General features: G+C 44.2%; 1 protein-coding gene across 1 annotated transcript in view; it reads right to left on the bottom strand.

Moving 5' to 3' along the window:
- The window catches only part of T265_00335 (hypothetical protein), a gene marked incomplete at both ends in the record, with an annotated part of 43,411 nt that overhangs the window by 13,863 nt on the left and 10,199 nt on the right, over nt 1-19,349 (bottom strand). The window contains 8 exons of the mRNA XM_009164080.1: nt 3,569-3,897; nt 6,905-7,061; nt 7,330-7,981; nt 9,504-9,973; nt 11,637-11,815; nt 12,430-12,562; nt 17,613-17,710; nt 17,812-17,865. Coding sequence (XP_009162344.1) covers nt 3,569-3,897; nt 6,905-7,061; nt 7,330-7,981; nt 9,504-9,973; nt 11,637-11,815; nt 12,430-12,562; nt 17,613-17,710; nt 17,812-17,865 — 2,072 coding nt within the window. The remainder of the gene's footprint in view (nt 1-3,568; nt 3,898-6,904; nt 7,062-7,329; nt 7,982-9,503; nt 9,974-11,636; nt 11,816-12,429; nt 12,563-17,612; nt 17,711-17,811; nt 17,866-19,349) is intronic.

Raw genomic sequence — 19,349 nt, 5'->3', positions numbered from 1 at the left:
GTATTATGTTTACAAACTTCCGGGGCATTCCTTGGTGGGCAAGCGTCTCGATAAGAACAGACCGATCAACCGAGTCGAATGCGCCTCGGAAATCCAGGAATACTAGAATCGTGGGTCGCTTATACGTATGGCGTTGTTCTAGCACCTGGCGCAGTGTGAAGATTTGGTCAACACAACCCCTACCAGGCCGGAATCCCGCTTGCTGCTCTCGAGTCAGTATCTCACGAGCCACCGTAAGGCGACGAAGCACAATTGACGCCAACAGTCTCGCTACAACTGGGGTCAAGCTGATCCCCCTGTGGTTACCACACTCATTGAGTGTGTCTATGTTTGTATTAACAAATTTTGAGTTTCAGCACCTACTTCAGGAGAAGCGCCGTGGTCAAGGCTATCAGGGAATGGGTACATTTCTGTTGCAGCTTTGCTCAGGAAGACGAGAGCACCGGCAATATCGAAGTCCATAACTCATGTATTAAGGTCCAGTTGTAACCCCAGGGAGTCACTGAGGGTACGCTACCGATTGCGAAATTGGAAAACAGCAAAAAAGCGGGCGGTATAGGAGTTCAAAGAAAAAACCGTTTTCTCATTCCCGTAGAATTTGATGGTGGATATTGTGCTTGGGTGGTAGAATCGGATGAGATGCAGAAACTTATCTGGTATGTCAGCAGCTTTAAAGGCTCCCGATTGACATGGAAATCAGGGACACATCAATGGTTAAAGACATTGATAGACATGACCAAGTCGCGTGCTCAATAGCGCGGATGTACCCAAACCGTTGCCTTATTTCTCCCAGTGAAAAGTCCACTGACATCCCTGTATCGGATAACTCCCCTACTGCGTAGCTACTCACCCCTATCTTTCTAGATCATTGGACGAAAATGTGGCAGCTATAATCACCATACAACGTATACGCGTTTTTTACAACTGGAGATGATGATGATGATGACCTGGAAGTCAATGCAGCAAGTGGTACTAAGTTCCCGGGACTTGCAGTGGTGTTCCATACCATGGGATGGGGTAAATATTTAGTCGGTACAAGCTGTCCCTGGACGTCGGCCTCCTTGATTACATCGTGTATGAAACCGTATTGGCTGTCGGAAGTGGCGCAGCCGAACTATGACAAGGGTTTCGACAGTGATATCTATCAGGCTGACATTCCGTAGTTCTCACGTACCATTCTATCGACTTTTTTGGGTAAAGAGTGGTACAGAGATGTCTCTATCCACTGGAAATACTTCGGCAGAAAAGTAGAACAATTTGTGAAGAGGTCCGAAAGATTTCTGTCGTGACTTCTGAAGACCTTCGCATCGGCAAGCCAGTAAGCAAGCTTGACTACCGACGTCCCAAGAAGTGGTGTACGTCATGAAGACTGTGTTGTCTGTGATGGATAGTTGATGACTGATGACCAGGTAATGAGCCAGGGTGTTCGGTCCAACCATTCAGCTTTCCCTTATAGTCTGTTATTATCTCACCGGAGTTCCGAAGATCATTTTGTTGAACTGAAGCACAAAGGATCAAACCGTAGCTGTCTTCATACTCTTCTTTGAGCTCAACTATAAGGTCCTTTATGGTCTGACGAAGTAAGCTGCGAAAACGAGGAGCGCCGGACATACGTATCTAGACTATAGCTGAGATATGTGGAAAGGTATTCAGCGATGCAAATCCGAAAACTGATGCAGCCGCCAGTTGTACAGGTACCTTCAGGCAGGACCAGAACTCGTCGATATAGACTGCTCGAGCTGGAAGATAATGGTAACTTGGCGGGAAGCCGACTACTGGTGATCGTCTCGGAGAGTTGGAGACGCTTTTAGGGTTTCGAAGGTACATCACGTTAATCCATCCCATAGATCATCCTTTGTGTCCAGCAGTAAGGTGACTTTTAAACCTTGCAGGTACACTAACCCTGGGTTTCTCCCTCAAGACTGGATTTCGACTCTTCAGCGGACGATACTCATCGGTATGTCACCAAGATAGTCGGTTCGGGAAGCAGCTGACTGTCGTTGGAATATCGGGTAAGTATACGCCTCCTCGAGTGCTGAAGAATTGCGTTAGATCCCAAGAGTTTATTGAAGGTATGAAATTTGGTCAGCTGATCATCGTTTTCGCGGGCTTGTCTCAAACTACGTCTCCAAAAGATGACGGGTGTCACCATAGTAACCACCGATCTGGTCTTTCACCGAGGCATCTCACTAGTCGTAGATCAGCATAGAAATCGGCTTTGACAGAAAGGTCTGATAGAAGTGGGGCGTAGTCAGATAGGATAGTTGGATCCAACTTTGAAGCTAGAGATTTTGGACTACACCGGTCCCCAAGAGAGTGGAGAATGGTGGGTGAGGTTGTTAAGAGTAAGGGAGTGCAGGCGGCTACGGTATACCCAGTAGGAATGTGTCACGCTGGGGGGCTTTGACGCAGCATGACCCGAAGTTAGCGATCTGCGTGTCCGAAAGATAAACAATCTCAGCTTGGTAGATGAAGAGGTTTTGTATAGTGAGACTGGCTTTCCATGTTAGGAGGATGTGGATATTCCAACAGTAACCATTTCATAGCCATATGCAGACTGTACGGCAGTAGGTATGGACAGAAAAGCTGTCTGAACTGCCGTTGTACCTAAGGTCGACCACAACCACCCACCCGTCGAGTTAGCTTCTCTTACTTATTCACATCCAAGTGCAACCGCAGGACAGCAACGCCCTTTGGTTTCCAGTGACCGCCACCCCAATTCGTTGGTGGAAAGTGCTGACCAGCAGTCCAAGTCACTCTCGTGCGGTGTGAGACTCGTTTATAGCGGAGGGTGCCACACACCACGTTGTGGTATCGTCATTGGGGTCAGGTAACGTTTAGCGGATCTGGATGTCAGCAGACACAGCAGCCACGATACTACTCAGTTGTGGAGTAACTTCAGTCACCATTTCCGTTAGTCAGAACGAGTAAGGCGCACAAGACGTGGCGTTCAAGCATTCTGAAAAGCCAGCATTAACGTAGGACACAGCTCAACAAGAGCTGTGGAACATCGGTCAAAGATATGCAATCTTCACGTCCGAACAGGGTTGTGGAAACACCGGGGAAGGGGTCACTGACGAGGTCCAGTTTCAATTGAGAAGGGTGACCTTCGCTAAAGAAATTCACAGCGCTCAAACTTTTCCACTCCTCCGATTTCAGTTAGGAAATGACGTATCCAAGTTTATTAACGGATATTTCTTGGAAAAAAAGTTGACAACGCGGTAGCGGAATGAAACAACCCATTTTAGAGAAACAAATGTGCACGCTAAAGGCACTCGCTATTCCATAGTTGCGCTTCGAATGACTAATTCCATTCGAAGGGTCACCTCAACATAACTGTGGGACACGACAATCATCTATTTTTCCTAAAGGAACTTGCATGAATGTAGTCGATTCACTTAAGGTAAGATATAAACGGTACCGATCTCTGCAAGCAGATCAACGCAGTTTCTACTGAGAAAGTATCCGCATCTATTGAAATAGGGAATGTCGGGTTGGAAGCATTGTTGTCTTACGGTTACCATAAGTAAGCAAAAGGTTGTTCAGATGTGGAAATTAGTATACTCACCTTTCGGAACCAATGTTTGAGCACATCTACACGAAGCTTCTTGTCGGGTTTCGAAGCCAACTCGAAGATATCGATGGGTTCTTCCTGAGGCAACCAGTGCTCCCATTCGTGTTTCCAGTTAAGCAATGTGTTTACCGGGCAAATGATCAAGCAGCTCTTGAGGTTCAGCACATCAACATAGGAGAATAAAGTGTGAATAAAGGCTATTATGGACAGGGACTTTCCCAGACCCATACAGTGAGCTAGTATGGCCCCACCGGAATAGTCATTGGGTGATTTCTGTTGACGTTCCACAGATTCAATTACGCAGTCCCACAGAAAGCGAACCGCTGTATAAGAGTACGGGAAAGAGGGCAAATACCATAAGCGATTTCAAAGCTCCAGCAAATGTGTGATATAGTCTTACGAGTGGTCAAACATCCAACAGGTTTCCACAGGTAAACGGCTTACAAAGTCTCATCTACCAGTTGGTAGAGTCTCATATGTGTGTCGTTCATTATTAAGTTTTCACAGGTTATACAGGAGTTCGAGGTAACTCAGTGGTTAAGGCGCAGACTCATTGGCCAGAAGGTCCGTGGTTGGAACCCAGCCTCTGCATTTCGGCTGCTTCCGTCTAGACTTGGACAACTTGGAAGTATTTCATCCCCCGTGTTTCTTCGGGTGGCAGAGCAGCTAGGCACAGAAGGGGTATTACGCCGGGAAAGAGGCAAATACCATAAGCGATTTCAAAGCTCCAGCAAATGTGTGATATAGTCTTACGAGTGGTCAAACATCCAACAGGTTTCCACAGGTAAACGGCTTACAAAGTCTCATCTACCAGTTGGTAGAGTCTCATATGTGTGTCGTTCATTATTAAGTTTTCACAGGTTATACAGGAGTTCGAGGTAACTCAGTGGTTAAGGCGCAGACTCATTGGCCAGAAGGTCCGTGGTTGGAACCCAGCCTCTGCATTTCGGCTGCTTCCGTCTAGACTTGGACAACTTGGAAGTATTTCATCCCTCGTGTTTCTTCGGGTGGCAGAGCAGCTAGGCACAGAAGGGGTATTACGCCTGAGCGATTAATCAGTTGAATTAAAATTTCATAGGTTCAAGTTTGGAATGGGTACGTCGACTTATTCCTTAAGAACACACTTATATTATTCTGACTCATCTTGCTTAGGGAGACGTTTGACTCGAAGTAACGCGGTAATACGTAAAACTGCTGTTGGTAATACAAAAACGATTGACGTGTAGTCTCATACGCGGACGACAGTAATAAAGCTCGTTTCATGTTGATTTATTTGTGCCCTCTGTTTCACAGTGAGGGTAGAGACAAAGAGCGCTGGTCTGTTTTGTTGGGGTTATGAGATAACTAAAGAGCCCAAGCATTGAAGCACCAGCTAATGGCAGACTACGAACTGTCTAACAGGATCGTCTCAGTCTGATGAGTGAGGTGAACATAATGACAACAAAGGTGAGTGGAGTTTCCCAGATTTGTCGCTTGCGTGTTTGTCCACATACAGGTTAAGCCTAATTTTCGGTTCGAGGAAGAGCTGTTGAAATTATTTCAGTAAAAACCCCTGCTTGCAAGAGATAGAATATGCATCTACATATAACGGACTGGGATGGCTATTTTGGCGGGAATCATGACAAGTAGCAAAGGATCGATAGCTGATTGGAATTCAAGTGGCAGAACAAAATGTTAATATTAACTAGGCTGTGTACCCATCACAACTAAGAAGCCCCATAGGGGTGCGGACTAACTAGGAATTCATACGGATACAAACTACTAGTGTTATTTAACGGGTACGGCTTATTCCAGGTGAACAAGATATAACCGAATAAGATAGCCAAGTACGAGGTTCAGGTTCTCTGGTGCATCCAACTAAGACAGTAAACGCTATGTGCAACAGTCTTCTTGTCCGAGAAAGTGGGGTGGCATCTTTTTACTAGCTTTCCGGCCACACATGCATCGATGCCCTCCCCACACAGGAAAGATAGTGCTACGTCGGGTTTGAGCCGAGCCACGTATGTACCTAGCTGAGCGCTCTTTACGCAGTGTAACCTTAAGGAAACAAGGCCAAAAGGTGAAAGAGACAATTCTAAAATCACCGATATTTAAAACTGACAGTGTGGGATTCTCATATCAATTTACGACAGCTGAAACTCAATACATGACCTGTACTCGAGGCACACATATCTTGTTAGCCAATAATCCTTGTGATCCGTACCTCGGTGATCACATATGTTCTGGCACAGTTGTGCTCTTAAAAAGTCCTGTGTTAAGGCGGATCATTAAAACAGCACCTACCTGAAGAACTGGGTGTGGACGATACTCTGGTTTGGGTATATATGGGAACGTTGGTCGAGTGGAATGATGACAGCAGGCTACCTAAAATCATATTCCAAAAGCAGAATAGACAGACGAACTAAAGATAGGTACGACTAACTTTTGAGATGAAACAGAACCATGCAAGATGAGCTGAGGGTTGCTCGCGAAATTTGTTGTGTTCTCATAAGGAGCACAGTGGACCCCGTTTTTAGACTACGATGCATGCCGCTAGGTACCAAAGTTAGGTAACCTGCTCTGTAGAGGACAGTTGTTTATTTGTGGGTTTGCTGGATTTGTAAAATTCACGGCCACGTCGCTCTCGTTTGAACACTGGTCCTCAAACCCTTGTTAAATTATTCCGGTGAGTTCACACCAAAGGGTGGAGGCACTGGACTCGAGTTTCGTTCTAAGGGTTCATTAGCACTGCATATCCTAGGCAGTTTTTTCATCCAGCTGTAGGACTCTTTCAGTGCCTAGCTGCCATACCATCCAAAGGAAGCACGAGGGCTGAAATACTGCCTTGTCCAAGCCTAGACAGGGGAAGTCGAGAGGCAGAGGTCGGGTTCGAACCACGGACCTTCCGGTCAGTAAATTCGCGCCCTAACCACTTGGTCCATCTCGCCCCCATCCGAAACAGTGTCGGGGTTTCAACTCAACATTTGACAGGCGAGACAAGCGCCCTAGTAATACTCCACCAACACACGCTGGACGCATCTGAATCCTCACTTAGTTTACTTTATTGATATCACGCGCCTAAGTACCTACGACTCAGCCAAATGCTTGAGCTTGTCACAAAGAACTAGAGCGCTTCGTGCTCGAATAAGGCTAATCCACATCGACGGTGTTACAGAGGAGGGTATCTCGCAGAGAAAGAAGTAGGCAGACAAACCGGTAACTCAAACCAGAGGCTTGAAGTGGCGGACCACATAATTCCCAGACGACAGTGAGAGCCGCCTACCATCACGGAACACCACTACAACAAGCCAAATCAGACGCATCACGAGGACACGAAGATTTAGGGCTCACCTTCGACTTGATGTGGTTTCAAATGCTTCAAAATATCCGAATGCACACGAATCACAGTGGCTGGGGACGAGGAGGATTCATCTGTCGGCTTTTCCAAGATGAGTTTCTTCGTCACCACATCAATACCTTCACCTTCCTGGATAACCCAATCATTATACTGCGTAGAGGGAACAAAAAACGGGAGCAATGCACTGTAACGGCTGACAATGGTACGCGCGTGAGAGTATGTAAAACAGTTTGCAAAACGGTGCTCATAAGTGTATATAAGCCTATTAAACTAAGGCTTAAAATGACGAATTTAAGAAGTAACATCAAACTTAGAAAGGAATGAGGCAAGTAAATACAATTCAGAAGCATAGAAACAGCGGTTAAATCACTGGAAAAACGGGTACCTTTGAGAGGGACTCAAACCGGTCAGGACATACCATTTTCTGCCTGTCCGCAATCCGGCGACGGCGTTCTCGCTCCTCTGCCTCAGCAGTTTTGGTTGATTGAGACAGATGAGACTTCGTGTAGATCTTCCGTATTTTCTTCCTACCTTTCCGCTCGGCGTCGCTGTCATCAGAAGCTGGTGCTGACGTTACTTTTACTTCCACTACGCTCGCGTCAGACACTTGCTCGTCAGCGCTTTCACCATCAGATTGGCGCTTGAGGCGGGAACGCCTTGGACCAGTCGGCTTTTTGCCAGATTTATCATGGTACTTTCTACGCATTCCTTCGTCGGATGAACCAACTTCATCAGGCTTAGCTACCAACTTCCGCCGAGCTTTGCGGGGTTTAATACTTTCTTCGCTGCTGCTGTTCGAATCTCCACTGTCCAGAGCTGATATTTTCTTGAATTTTCCGTTTGTCCGTCGAAACTGTCGTTTGGTGGTATCGAAAAATTGCTTTCCCGAAGATGAGGATGAAGAAGGCTCCGAATCAGAATCATCGCTGGAAAACCACCTATCAGGATTCGTGTCAGTAGTTTTAGTACGTTGACGGGATTTGGCATTCGTTGCCTTATCCTCCCCCTTTTCGGATTCGGCAGGTGTTTCTTCCTTGTCCGACTGCATCGACTGCTCGGAATTTTTCGACCTTGACGAATGCAATGCAAGACGATCATGGAAGTGAAATTCACGAATGGGCGGTTCGTATCGGTAAAAAACATGTTTGGTGTGAAAAACGCAAACGTCAACTGAATGGAAAAGTTCTAGGACGACCACTAATAGACAGACGTGGGTTAATATGTAGATGATAACCTAACCTGGGTAGATTACGAAACAAGGTACCTTCAAAAAATAAGGCCTTTAATTTGATGTAGTTTGAAAAATTCAGTATCCTACCTGAGGTAACCATCTTAGTCACTTTCTTATGTTGGTCACATTCGAAAATATGCTCCAGGCTGACAGACATTGCATCACTTGGAAGAGGCCAGACACTTTGTAGTCCGGTCGGATGCGAAATTCCTTCGCACTGAGTAGGTGCCAATGTATCATTATCTGGTGGAGTTGGATTTGATTGACTGCCGAGTTGTTGGCAATCGATCGTTGTGTTATGGTGACCCAGCATAACGCTCACTTTAATAATCACCCCATCAGCCATTGTCTTGCCCACATTGGTATGCCACACAATCCACACGCGCTGGCATCTACTGACACGTCGCGATTTGACGACCTACGAATCAGCATTTTCGAGCGTCAACCTAGTGACAAGATTTGTGCAACGAAGACCGCATATTGAAGTGTTACCAATAAATCCTGATGTTCACAGCAGATTTTTCAGAAGGGGTCGATCGTTGGCTCCATAACAAGAAGCTGAGGCACAAGTGTTTGCTCGACATCAGCATCCACAGGGTTTCAATCGTGAAAAAAATCTAGAACTGTTAGGCGGAACTCCACACGGATCCCTCTTCACCGTTCGCAGTCAGGTGCTGCTACGGTCGAGAAGTCCATTCCACGCAAGATTGGCCAAAAATTCGGGACGCTTGCCGGTCCAGCATCGAGCCGAGATCTGATAGGTCGAAAGTCTGGACCCAACAGTCAATCATGACTCAGTATTGGCCGAATGCCCGTTGTCAATGGCGCATCCAGAAAGCGTCGGAATTTCTGGCTCAGATCAAGAACTAGACTGATTACTACAAGAAACGAGGTTTACCCGCTCTGAGAGAGGTTACTCGAATATAGAAAGCTGCTTATAGGGTCAATTTACATTTTCCGACAGATACATGATGTGACGTTATCTGTCCGACAAGATAAGATCTGCTAACTGAAACTGCTGCAGTAGTAGGCAGTGGTGATAGTGATTATAACAAAGACAAAACCTTCTTTCAATATCTGAAAATCCTTTCTGAAATTATAGTGGACAATGGCAGCTAATGCAGAAGTACACGGTAGCCAGGACCACAACAAGGACAGCAAACCGCGCCTTGAAAATGGATGCGCCAATTAAGAGAACTGATACTAACGCTAACACTACTGATGACAGTAATAATGACAGTATTGATGGTAATAAATCGGGTCAGCTATTTGTACTGCCATTTTGCACCATGTTTCTAAGGCAGTCTCCAAAAAACAAGGGCATCATCACCAACGGTTATTATAGATAAAAAAGAACGTACGAGGATTTTTCAGATTTATCCATACTAGACAAGGGCTGCATCAGCTGACGAAGCGCACCAGTATATTTCGACGCGGTTGCTGGCTTGGAGCTCTTTTGGGTATTTTTGAGTTTACTCACATTTTCCTCGTGTCCTTCTAAAGCTTCCTCGGTCTCGGCCGAACCCTCAGTTTCAGAATCTACATTTTTATCTTGTTCGTCTTCGTCATCGGAACTGCTTTGCAGTAAACGAGCACGGTAGGTCATATCTGATCGATAATCCGAATCGGCCTGATCTAGAAGAGCAGATCGGAGTTCTTGTTGGTCCACAGGTGTTTCATCGGCCGGTATCAAGTCTTTGATTGAAGAAGCCTCCCCATCAGACACCTCATCTTGAAGTTCTTCTTCGATCGACCAATCATCATCCACAGTTTCAAGAGTGCGCTTTGGTTTTCTTTTGGCTAATTTCCGTGGCCTGTGGGTTTCGGTATTCTAAAAGCCACAGAAAAACACGGAAACAATGGATCAAACAGAAAAAACGTTCAGGCTGAGAGTGGGGGAAGGATTATAAGTCTGCAGGTAGCGAAGCACTGACAACGTGGTTATGGTTCACAACTGGTGAGAGTGGCGCAGAGGTATGTGGGTGAAAATGTGGAGGAAATTACATTCACACGGAGTTGTTAGCAGAAAAATGTTTAGTCACTGAACGCTACGTGCAGCGTGTAGTCCCTACATATTCACGAATATAAACATTTGGTCAAATAGTAAATTCAAGGGCCGCTAAAAGAGGAAGTGGAAATATACTACTGATGGTCTGTGAAGAATCCACCACAGTATCTCGGTGCCGATTGCGTAGCTGACGCATTCCCACGTTTTTGGTGTATATGGTCCAGATGATCAACTTTTGACCTAGATGGTACTAAAATTCATTACCAGGATGGTTTCTAATATAATTATCCGCGAGCTTTCTGCTCATACCGGTGCAAATCCATACACGGGACGAGTATGGGACTGAGCTTCAACATGAGTTTCCAGGTCGATCAGGTATCAGAGTCGCCTACTGGGGCCAGGGTAAACACGACAGATCACCAATACTGACTTTCAAGGTATCACTCCACTGCTCGGAGATTCCGCGCCGTAACTCGCGCGTTCACAAGTCGTGAGTGAAAGCTTCGAAATCAACAAATTCTGAATGTATCGCTGATTTATTCGGCGGTCTACTAGATGACAGTAAATTGACACACGGGCAGAGACAGTCTCCTCCGAGGGAGTACCACGGCTTTCTACTAGAGATTAGAGGTTCTGCACCACAAAATGTTTGAGCGATGAGAAACATTAAAGAAAACGTTGACAAACATCTACAGTGGTTGTAGGTAGAGACATTAATAGAAATCAAAGCGATATATGAAAGCATGGGAGACTCACCGTAGATTCACTGCTCTCTATGGATGAAGAATTAAATGACATTAGAAATACTGAGGTGCGGTAATGCAGTAAGATGTTTATGTTTCAAATCTGGATTTCACCATCCAAATGCAACCAACATAAGCAGAAAACCTTAGAAGTAATTTCGAATTGTTGCGAAGATAGGCGGGACATGCACTGTCCATGATTCTCAAAGGGAGAGGAACAGCAATACAGTGCTTCTCAGCTTTTAAAAATAGACTGAGTTTATTTGAAGGATGGAATCCACGTATATAACCACAGGGTCTCTTCACAACCGACGGACTCTCCTAAGAAAGGGGAAATCCTACAGGTCACATTGATGCTCTATCTGAGGCGACAGTTGGGGAGCCGGTTAACATGAAATTGCGCGACGTGAACCAAGTGAATGCTATATCCTACAACGCCGTATCGGAATCACGGATACTCAGGCTCGTATTCAGAAGCTGGTTGGTTTGAAGCCTTCTAGATGCTCGCGGGATATGTGTGGTCTCGGATTTCCAACACGGCCGGAAGAACGGTGCAAGGTTCACTGTCCCTCTGGGGCATTTCTGCTCATAGATAGATAGTTTACATTAGAAAAATTGCAAGTGCCAACAGAATATTAGGATGTCCTTAACCGATTAAAGTGATCGCTTTCAAAGGCTGATGTCACGGATAAGGAATGGAATCGGTTGTATTCCAGGGTTCAATGGAAGATAGGCTTGGGGACATTCTCGAGGAAAAAATCGTCCAGCTGTAACACCATTTCGGTGCCTAGCTGCCGCGCTACCCGAAGGAAGTACCAGGACGGAGATACCGCCGGGTTGCCCAAGCCTAGACGGGGGAAGCTGAGATGCAGAGGCTGGATTTGAACCACGGACCACTGAGCCACCTCGATGACCAAAATACCTGGAAATCACACTTCGGGTAAAAACGGTGAAACTATTATGGAATTTGACAGCCAGTAGACCAAAGTGCAATCGAGGGACTAGGAAATAACGCAGGCGAAATTGTAATTATGCAGATAAACGTAAATTGCCAAACGCAACTGTGATGTGAAGCCATGCTAAACTATGTTGGTCAGTATCAGTTACCATGGATAGATGACGTTCTTTAAACTGAGCGGAGGTTTGTTGACTGGTTCCGCGAAGATGGTGTTTCAACAGCCGTTTACCATGCTTCCCGAAAATATCAGTGTGAGAGAACTGCCAAATTTTCTGGCTATGAAATTGGACCCGAACAGCGGAAATCACAAAAATACGATCCAGAAATGGGGTATTGATCGTTGTCAAACTGAATACATCCAAACAGACAGTGAAGAAAACAGGGTAATCAGATGTAACTATGGACCAAAACGAGGAATTCCGGGTGTTTCCTATTCAGTCTACAAAACTGCTCAGTGAGTCAGGAGGGTTGTTATACCCAGCGTGTTTGCCACTAGGGTATTTTTGTCGTCCATATTGAGAATGAATTGTGGCCCCAACGAGCAGAACTATGACAAAAAATCTGTTAGCCGTACAAACCTGATCCATTCCTGTCACCTGATTTCGTGCCTGGGCGTTTGGTGAGCTTTGCGCAAGCTCTTTCAAGGGCCAGGACACTAGCGTCTAAGTCGGCGATTTCGGCATCAGAACCAGGTTCAGAGGACGATGCATTCTGAAGGGGACGAGGAAAAAATCGTAAGCATCGGAACAATCCTATCACTAATAATACAGTTGATGTAAGGTGAGGGTTATAATGGGCGGTATCATCGGTTTCATGAGTCCATCAGTTAACCACTGACACCGGACTTCTCCTATAAGTCTGGTATTAGGAAATACAGACTGACTTGCACTGATGAGACATAGCTTCAGCTATGAAAAGAATGTATTCTGTGTACAAAGTTGGGCTGTCTGACGGGGCATCAAGTCTAAATACAGAGTTTGATGGCTGATCTGCATTGTGCCTTGTTCTCCAACCTCCAACTGAGACATTATAAGGTTTGAACGGTTCAGCCCTAAACGGTCGCTTCAGAGGCCGGGTACCGCAGGAGTCGGTGCAATTTGGTGCCCTTTTTTTAACTGGAATGCATTTTGGCATAGCGTTTACACAATTATAGAAAAGACGCAGTTAAGTTAGCAGATTGGGGCAAAACTGCTTTCCCTGCATCCATTCATTTTACACAACCTTGGTCAACAGCGCAGGGGATATCACCAGTGCGCACTTGCTTAGGTGGTTCTTCCCTATCTGCTTGCGACTGTGGCTCATAAAAAGTACCTGTCACTTGGTGTGACTAATTAATAATAATAATAATAATAATAATAATAATAATAATAATAATAATAATAATAATAATAATAATAATAATAATAATAATAATAATAATAATAATAATAATAATAATAATAATAATAATAATAATAATAATAATAATAATAATAATAATAATAATAATAATAATAATAATAATAATAATAATAATAATAATAATAATAATAATAATAATAATAATAATAATAATAATAATAATAATAATAATAATAATAATAATAATAATAATAATAATAATAATAATAATAATAATAATAATAATAATAATAATAATAATAATAATAATAATAATAATAATAATAATAATAATAATAATAATAATAATAATAATAATAATAATAATAATAATAATAATAATAATAATAATAATAATAATAATAATAATAATAATAATAATAATAATAATAATAATAATAATAATAATAATAATAATAATAATAATAATAATAATAATAATAATAATAATAATAATAATAATAATAATAATAATAATAATAACTGAAACAGCTTTCTCGTAGGGCTGTTAGCAATTCGTGGTCCGTATACCTTGCATTCGATTGGTTCATCAAATGAATTCTTTGCCTGTCTTAATTGGTCACTTCGAAATTCGAATCACCTTGTGGTGTGGGTTGCTTAAAGTTAACTGCCCGGTCCAATATACTTTCGTTCTGGCCTTTGCTCGGTCCGTTCCGCATTTGAATTGTGTTGTGGTCTACTGTTCGCTAGTTCGAGTTATGGTTTTATTTACTGCACCACTGCGTGTTTATCGGTAAATCAAATGCACAGAAAGGTTTTTCATTCTTTGTTCGACTTGGCCGTTCGATTTATTGGTTGGATTTATAATCCATGTCCGGGAGCTCAAAACAGCTCACCAGTTGGGGCACCAGATTATTGGCTGGAAAGTTCGCGGTTCGAACACAGCACTGACATTTCGATTCCCGACGTAAAGATGCCACCTTGACTGGTGGTCTGGCTCGGGTACTGCGATGATCTCGTCGGCTATACTGGCCGGGACTTTGTTCCACAAGATGCTACCATGCCAGGAAAACCAAAAAGGAGCAGTCAGACCAAGAGCGGCGAGACCTCGTACTACGAGTAATCGTGCTACAAGTTGGTCTGGAGGCAACGATCATGATAGCGCGAGGAAATCCGTCAAACGCCAAACAGTAAAGAGTTTAGGGAAAGCCCATAATAATAATAATAATAATAATAATAACTGAAACAGCTTTCTCGTAGGGCTGTTAGCAATTCGTGGTCCGTATACCTTGCATTCGATTGGTTCATCAAATGAATTCTTTGCCTGTCTTAATTGGTCACTTCGAAATTCGAATCACCTTGTGGTGTGGGTTGCTTAAAGTTAACTGCCCGGTCCAATATACTTTCGTTCTGGCCTTTGCTCGGTCCGTTCCGCATTTGAATTGTGTTGTGGTCTACTGTTCGCTAGTTCGAGTTATGGTTTTATTTACTGCACCACTGCGTGTTTATCGGTAAATCAAATGCACAGAAAGGTTTTTCATTCTTTGTTCGACTTGGCCGTTCGATTTATTGGTTGGATTTATAATCCATGTCCGGGAGCTCAAAACAGCTCACCAGTTGGGGCACCAGATTATTGGCTGGAAAGTTCGCGGTTCGAACACAGCACTGACATTTCGATTCCCGACGTAAAGATGCCACCTTGACTGGTGGTCTGGCTCGGGTACTGCGATGATCTCGTCGGCTATACTGGCCGGGACTTTGTTCCACAAGATGCTACCATGCCAGGAAAACCAAAAAGGAGCAGTCAGACCAAGAGCGGCGAGACCTCGTACTACGAGTAATCGTGCTACAAGTTGGTCTGGAGGCAACGATCATGATAGCGCGAGGAAATCCGTCAAACGCCAAACAGTAGGGAAAGACTAGAGCTCTGGTGGAAATCGAAAGCTTGGGAGATGGAGAAGGCTTTTCTTACCGGAAACGGCAGTGCCCTATACTAAGTGATAAGATCGACTGGAGGTCTAGCGAAGGACCTGCATCCCTGTGTCGTAGACATGACATCAGCTTATCCGTCAAGCGTCGAGTTTGTAATGCCGTGGTGCGTTCTATATGGTTATGGGGGTCAGTAACCTGGCCGCTGCGCGCTGATGAAATAGCTTCCACTGTTTGACAACTGATGTCCTAGGAGCATTGCCCGAGCCTGGTGGGGACTCCGGATCAGGAATGCTGGGGTACATCGAATGGTTTTCGGAGGAAATAACTCGCTTGCAGTAGGTTAACTGCGTTGGTTTGGTCACGTGCTCGGTATGCCAGTTATCAACCTTCTGCGAACAGCCCTTTTTCCATAACTTCACGAAGAGTGGGGACGAGCCCGGGGAGACCAAGCAATGAAGTATGAAAACAAGTACCAGCACACTTAGCTGCGTTGGTTGTATACGTCTCGCTGGAAGGCACCCTTTCGGTGCCTAACTGCCATGCTACCCGAACGAAGCCCGAGGACTGGGATACTACCAGGTTGCCCAAGCCTAGACAGGGGAGTCGAGAGGCAGAAGTCGGGTTCGAACCACGGACCTTCCGGTCAGTAAATTCGCGCGCTAACCACTTGGGCCATCTCGCTGGATGGTAGCACCGAGACAGGACACATCAATAGTTAGAGACATTGGCTTATTCGCGCGTCGAATGGCGCGCATGCATCCAAGCTTTTGACTTCAATGCACAGATTATCCTGCTTATCTCCTCAATCAAGTCCACTCATAGTACTGTATTGACGCATCAATTATATCGATTACCGCCTCCAATACGTAGCTATTTGCCCACGCCCCAAGTCATCGGTGAACAAAACTGTGGCATCCGTAACCATTGCAAGCTGCTTTTACAGCTGCAGATGATGATGACAATGATGACTTTTCGAATGCCGACAAACCGGGCAGTACTTGAGTCTTCATGCTTTGTAGTAGGTGAATGACAGCTATGAATCGAAAGGGTGATAGAAAGATTCCTTCTCGTTAGTCCAGTATAGTGTTTCTCGCAATGGCTACATTGAATGTTGTATAAAACATTGGTCTTCATTATGAGAGCCAGTTTTTCTTTGGGTTTGACAGTACTCATCAAAAAATATTTGCAGGTTGATTGGCTACTGTTGCACAATAACATTGTGAAAGTCTTTAAGCCATTTCAGGAATTTTCTTGGTGTAGAAAGTGCGATTTGTTTGTTCAGACAGATGTATTGCCCTTCTTGCAGATGTAATTCCCCAAAAATTTGTTTTACTGAGAGACCGTATGGATTTCCATTCTTCAGTGCTGGAGTCCATTGTGTTTTAATCCAACTGAACAGTGTCCAGATGCAGCCCTGCTTGTGACAGCTTGGATGGACGCTTTGGTAGCTCAGAATGTGTTGTTTATGCGCCACCTTTTTCCAGACATCGATTTGCAGATGACCATTTGCTAGTCTTATGATACGGACGCTCAGAAAACCAGTTTTCCACAATTTTTCCTTCCGTTGCGAATTGGAAACCAGAAAGAACAATTACTGGTTTGTTCGACGACAATGAAATTAGCGAACCAATAGATAATCCATTTTTTAGGATTTGTTAGGCAGTAGAATTCGCCTTCACATTGCGATTTCTCCAGTAAACCCTGAGACGGAGGACCCTATTGGTAATCCTTGTAGTCATTTGTACTATACTCCGCTGAAGTCAGAGTAGTTAAGAATTACTTGAGATTCGCGCACAGGTAAACAGCCAACTAATAAATACACCCGAGATATCGATATTTCAATGTACTACTGACAACTCGTTCTCTAGCGATCAGAAAGAGAGCTTAATGGAAGTGACTAAAAGCGGTCAGTATCGAAAGGAGTCATCGCACGCGTGTAAGCTGTAGGGTGTACTGCATGGTAAAGGTTTTGCCAGATGGATCAAGCGAACCCAGAATAATGAGATTTTCCATTAAGTTGATAGGTGCTTACTCATATCCCCAAATCAGGAGCGTGGACAAAGGCAAAGTCAATAAAGCATTCTTTTTAATTAAGAGTAGTTTCATCCAGTACCAGAACAACTGGATGTGGGTTGTCTAATCACGGGTGCTAGTGTTCGCAGACTAACTTAGGGTCATTATACAATGACGATGGTTCGTCCAGTAGCCGCATGCGTACAGTAGGCATAACAGGGTCATTTCGCGCAGGACTGCATTGTAAGTCATTCTTATCTCCTCAATAACAGGCATGCCTTTTATACTACGCGGACGAAATCAAAGGAGACAATGTCATTAGAACTGTACCCAAAAAGTCAATGCGAATCCGTTACCGATTACTGTTACCCATCGAATCATCACGCAATATGACCCACATATCTCGAAAATCAGTGGACTCGACAACCATCTGCAGGGTCAGTTACATGTACGAAACCAGACCAGAATTACTTACATCGCCTGACACAGAAGCAACTAGATCTGGTGGCAAACCGTGTCTCGATGCTTCTCTCAAGTCAACCACGGACGTATCGCCAATGCAGTGCCTGATATCTGCAAGTAACAGAAATAAGTAGTAAGGCGCAGGATGTCCGTATTAACATAACGAAATGCGTAGGTGAAAAAGGACCCACAACAACAACGAACGTTCTTACCTTCAAGACGAACGGAGCTTTCTTGTATAGGTGTTTGAAGTGTAGAGGAATTGCCTGAAGGAGGAAAGAGTAAACCGTCAGAGCTATGTACATCTATGAGCGAAAAACAGCCAACTGATGATGCATGATCGTAAAATCGTTTCTTACGGACTAGTGTAAGTCGTTGGAACCCCAGCTACGAAGGTTAACATTCTGGATACATGACTGTGACAAACAACAATAACACAATATTCTAAGAATTAAGCTACGCACGCTTATAGTGGGACAAACATTATCCAACAAAAATTTGAAAAGGCCTGAAGAGAACGGCTACTGGTCTGAGTTAAGCGACAGTAATAGTGACAGCAAACGTAGTGTTGCAGCATACTTTGATGGACAGAAGTATGCGTAATCGTCATAAAGAGGGACCACAGAGGGGACACAAATGGCTGTCTCCTCTCTGAAGAACCCACTGTAACGGAACAACCAAAGGCCCCAGGCAGCCCAAGGGCTGCCACTACATTGATCTCACCTTAGCACAATAACGGAGAGGGTGGCACCGTCAATCTTCGTCGCCCAACAGGTACTAAACCGAAGGACTCCGTTCACCGACGGAAAACCCATATTTGCAGATTATAGTGGTGTTAACGAGAGACTCAAATTAATCTCTCGTTCATGATATTTTCATTTCCATCTATCAATGTGTCTCGCCAACTTGATCAAGTGGAACATAGAGTTCCTACGAACTCGTGGAATGAGTCTACCTGATTAGCTCCACGAAGGACGAAACCAGTTGTAAGGATTCAAAGGTATTTCAGCAACCCCGTGAGAAGTGTGTTCTATCTAAAATATACTGTGATATTCCGAATAAGTGCAAAGTGAAACATGAAGTGGCCGTGATAAAATACCTTCGGTTGAGGAATATCATTGAAGATTCACCTGAGTCTCTCGTTAAGTCCAATGTATTTGCAAATGAGAATACTCCCTAACTTACTTGCAATCTGATGTCCACGTGGAGTTTAAGGCTGATGGAAAGTCGGGGTCTACCCTACCTGATAAGTTCTAAGAAGGGCGAAAAAGGTGGATTTCGAAGAGTTCTCAGCGGTGTAGTATCATGTAGTGTATCATGTCAATAAAACACTATCTCTTCCTTGCATTGACTCTTCACACGGTAGACTGGACAAAAATTCGAATTCTCAGAGAAGAGGAATAAACAGGTCGTATAAAAACCCATTTGTCTCCGCGCTGATTTGTGGTAGACAGAACCGACTACCCGATACGAAACGGTCAAAGTTGAAATGAGAAAATGATATTCCAGACTAGGAAAAAGAACTCTTCTATTTTCAGATCGATAGCTTGATCTGAGGGATACAATGCAGGTGTCACACCGGGAACCTTGGATGCCTCAGCGAAGCATGTTATGGGATGTCGACAGAAGGGCTGGACAGCCAAAATTCGAACATATCAATGGAGCAAAAGATTACCCAAATATCCATGTACATTTATGCGTATGAATCAGCTGATCGGCTTTTAACGGAGAAGGACTGTACTATAGCTAC

Source organism: Opisthorchis viverrini, assembly GCF_000715545.1.
Source record: "Opisthorchis viverrini unplaced genomic scaffold opera_v5_3, whole genome shotgun sequence".
Classification (NCBI taxonomy): Eukaryota; Metazoa; Platyhelminthes; class Trematoda; order Opisthorchiida; family Opisthorchiidae; genus Opisthorchis; species Opisthorchis viverrini.
Note: the sequence above shows the minus strand (reverse complement) of the source record. Positions and strands in the feature narration are given on the sequence as shown.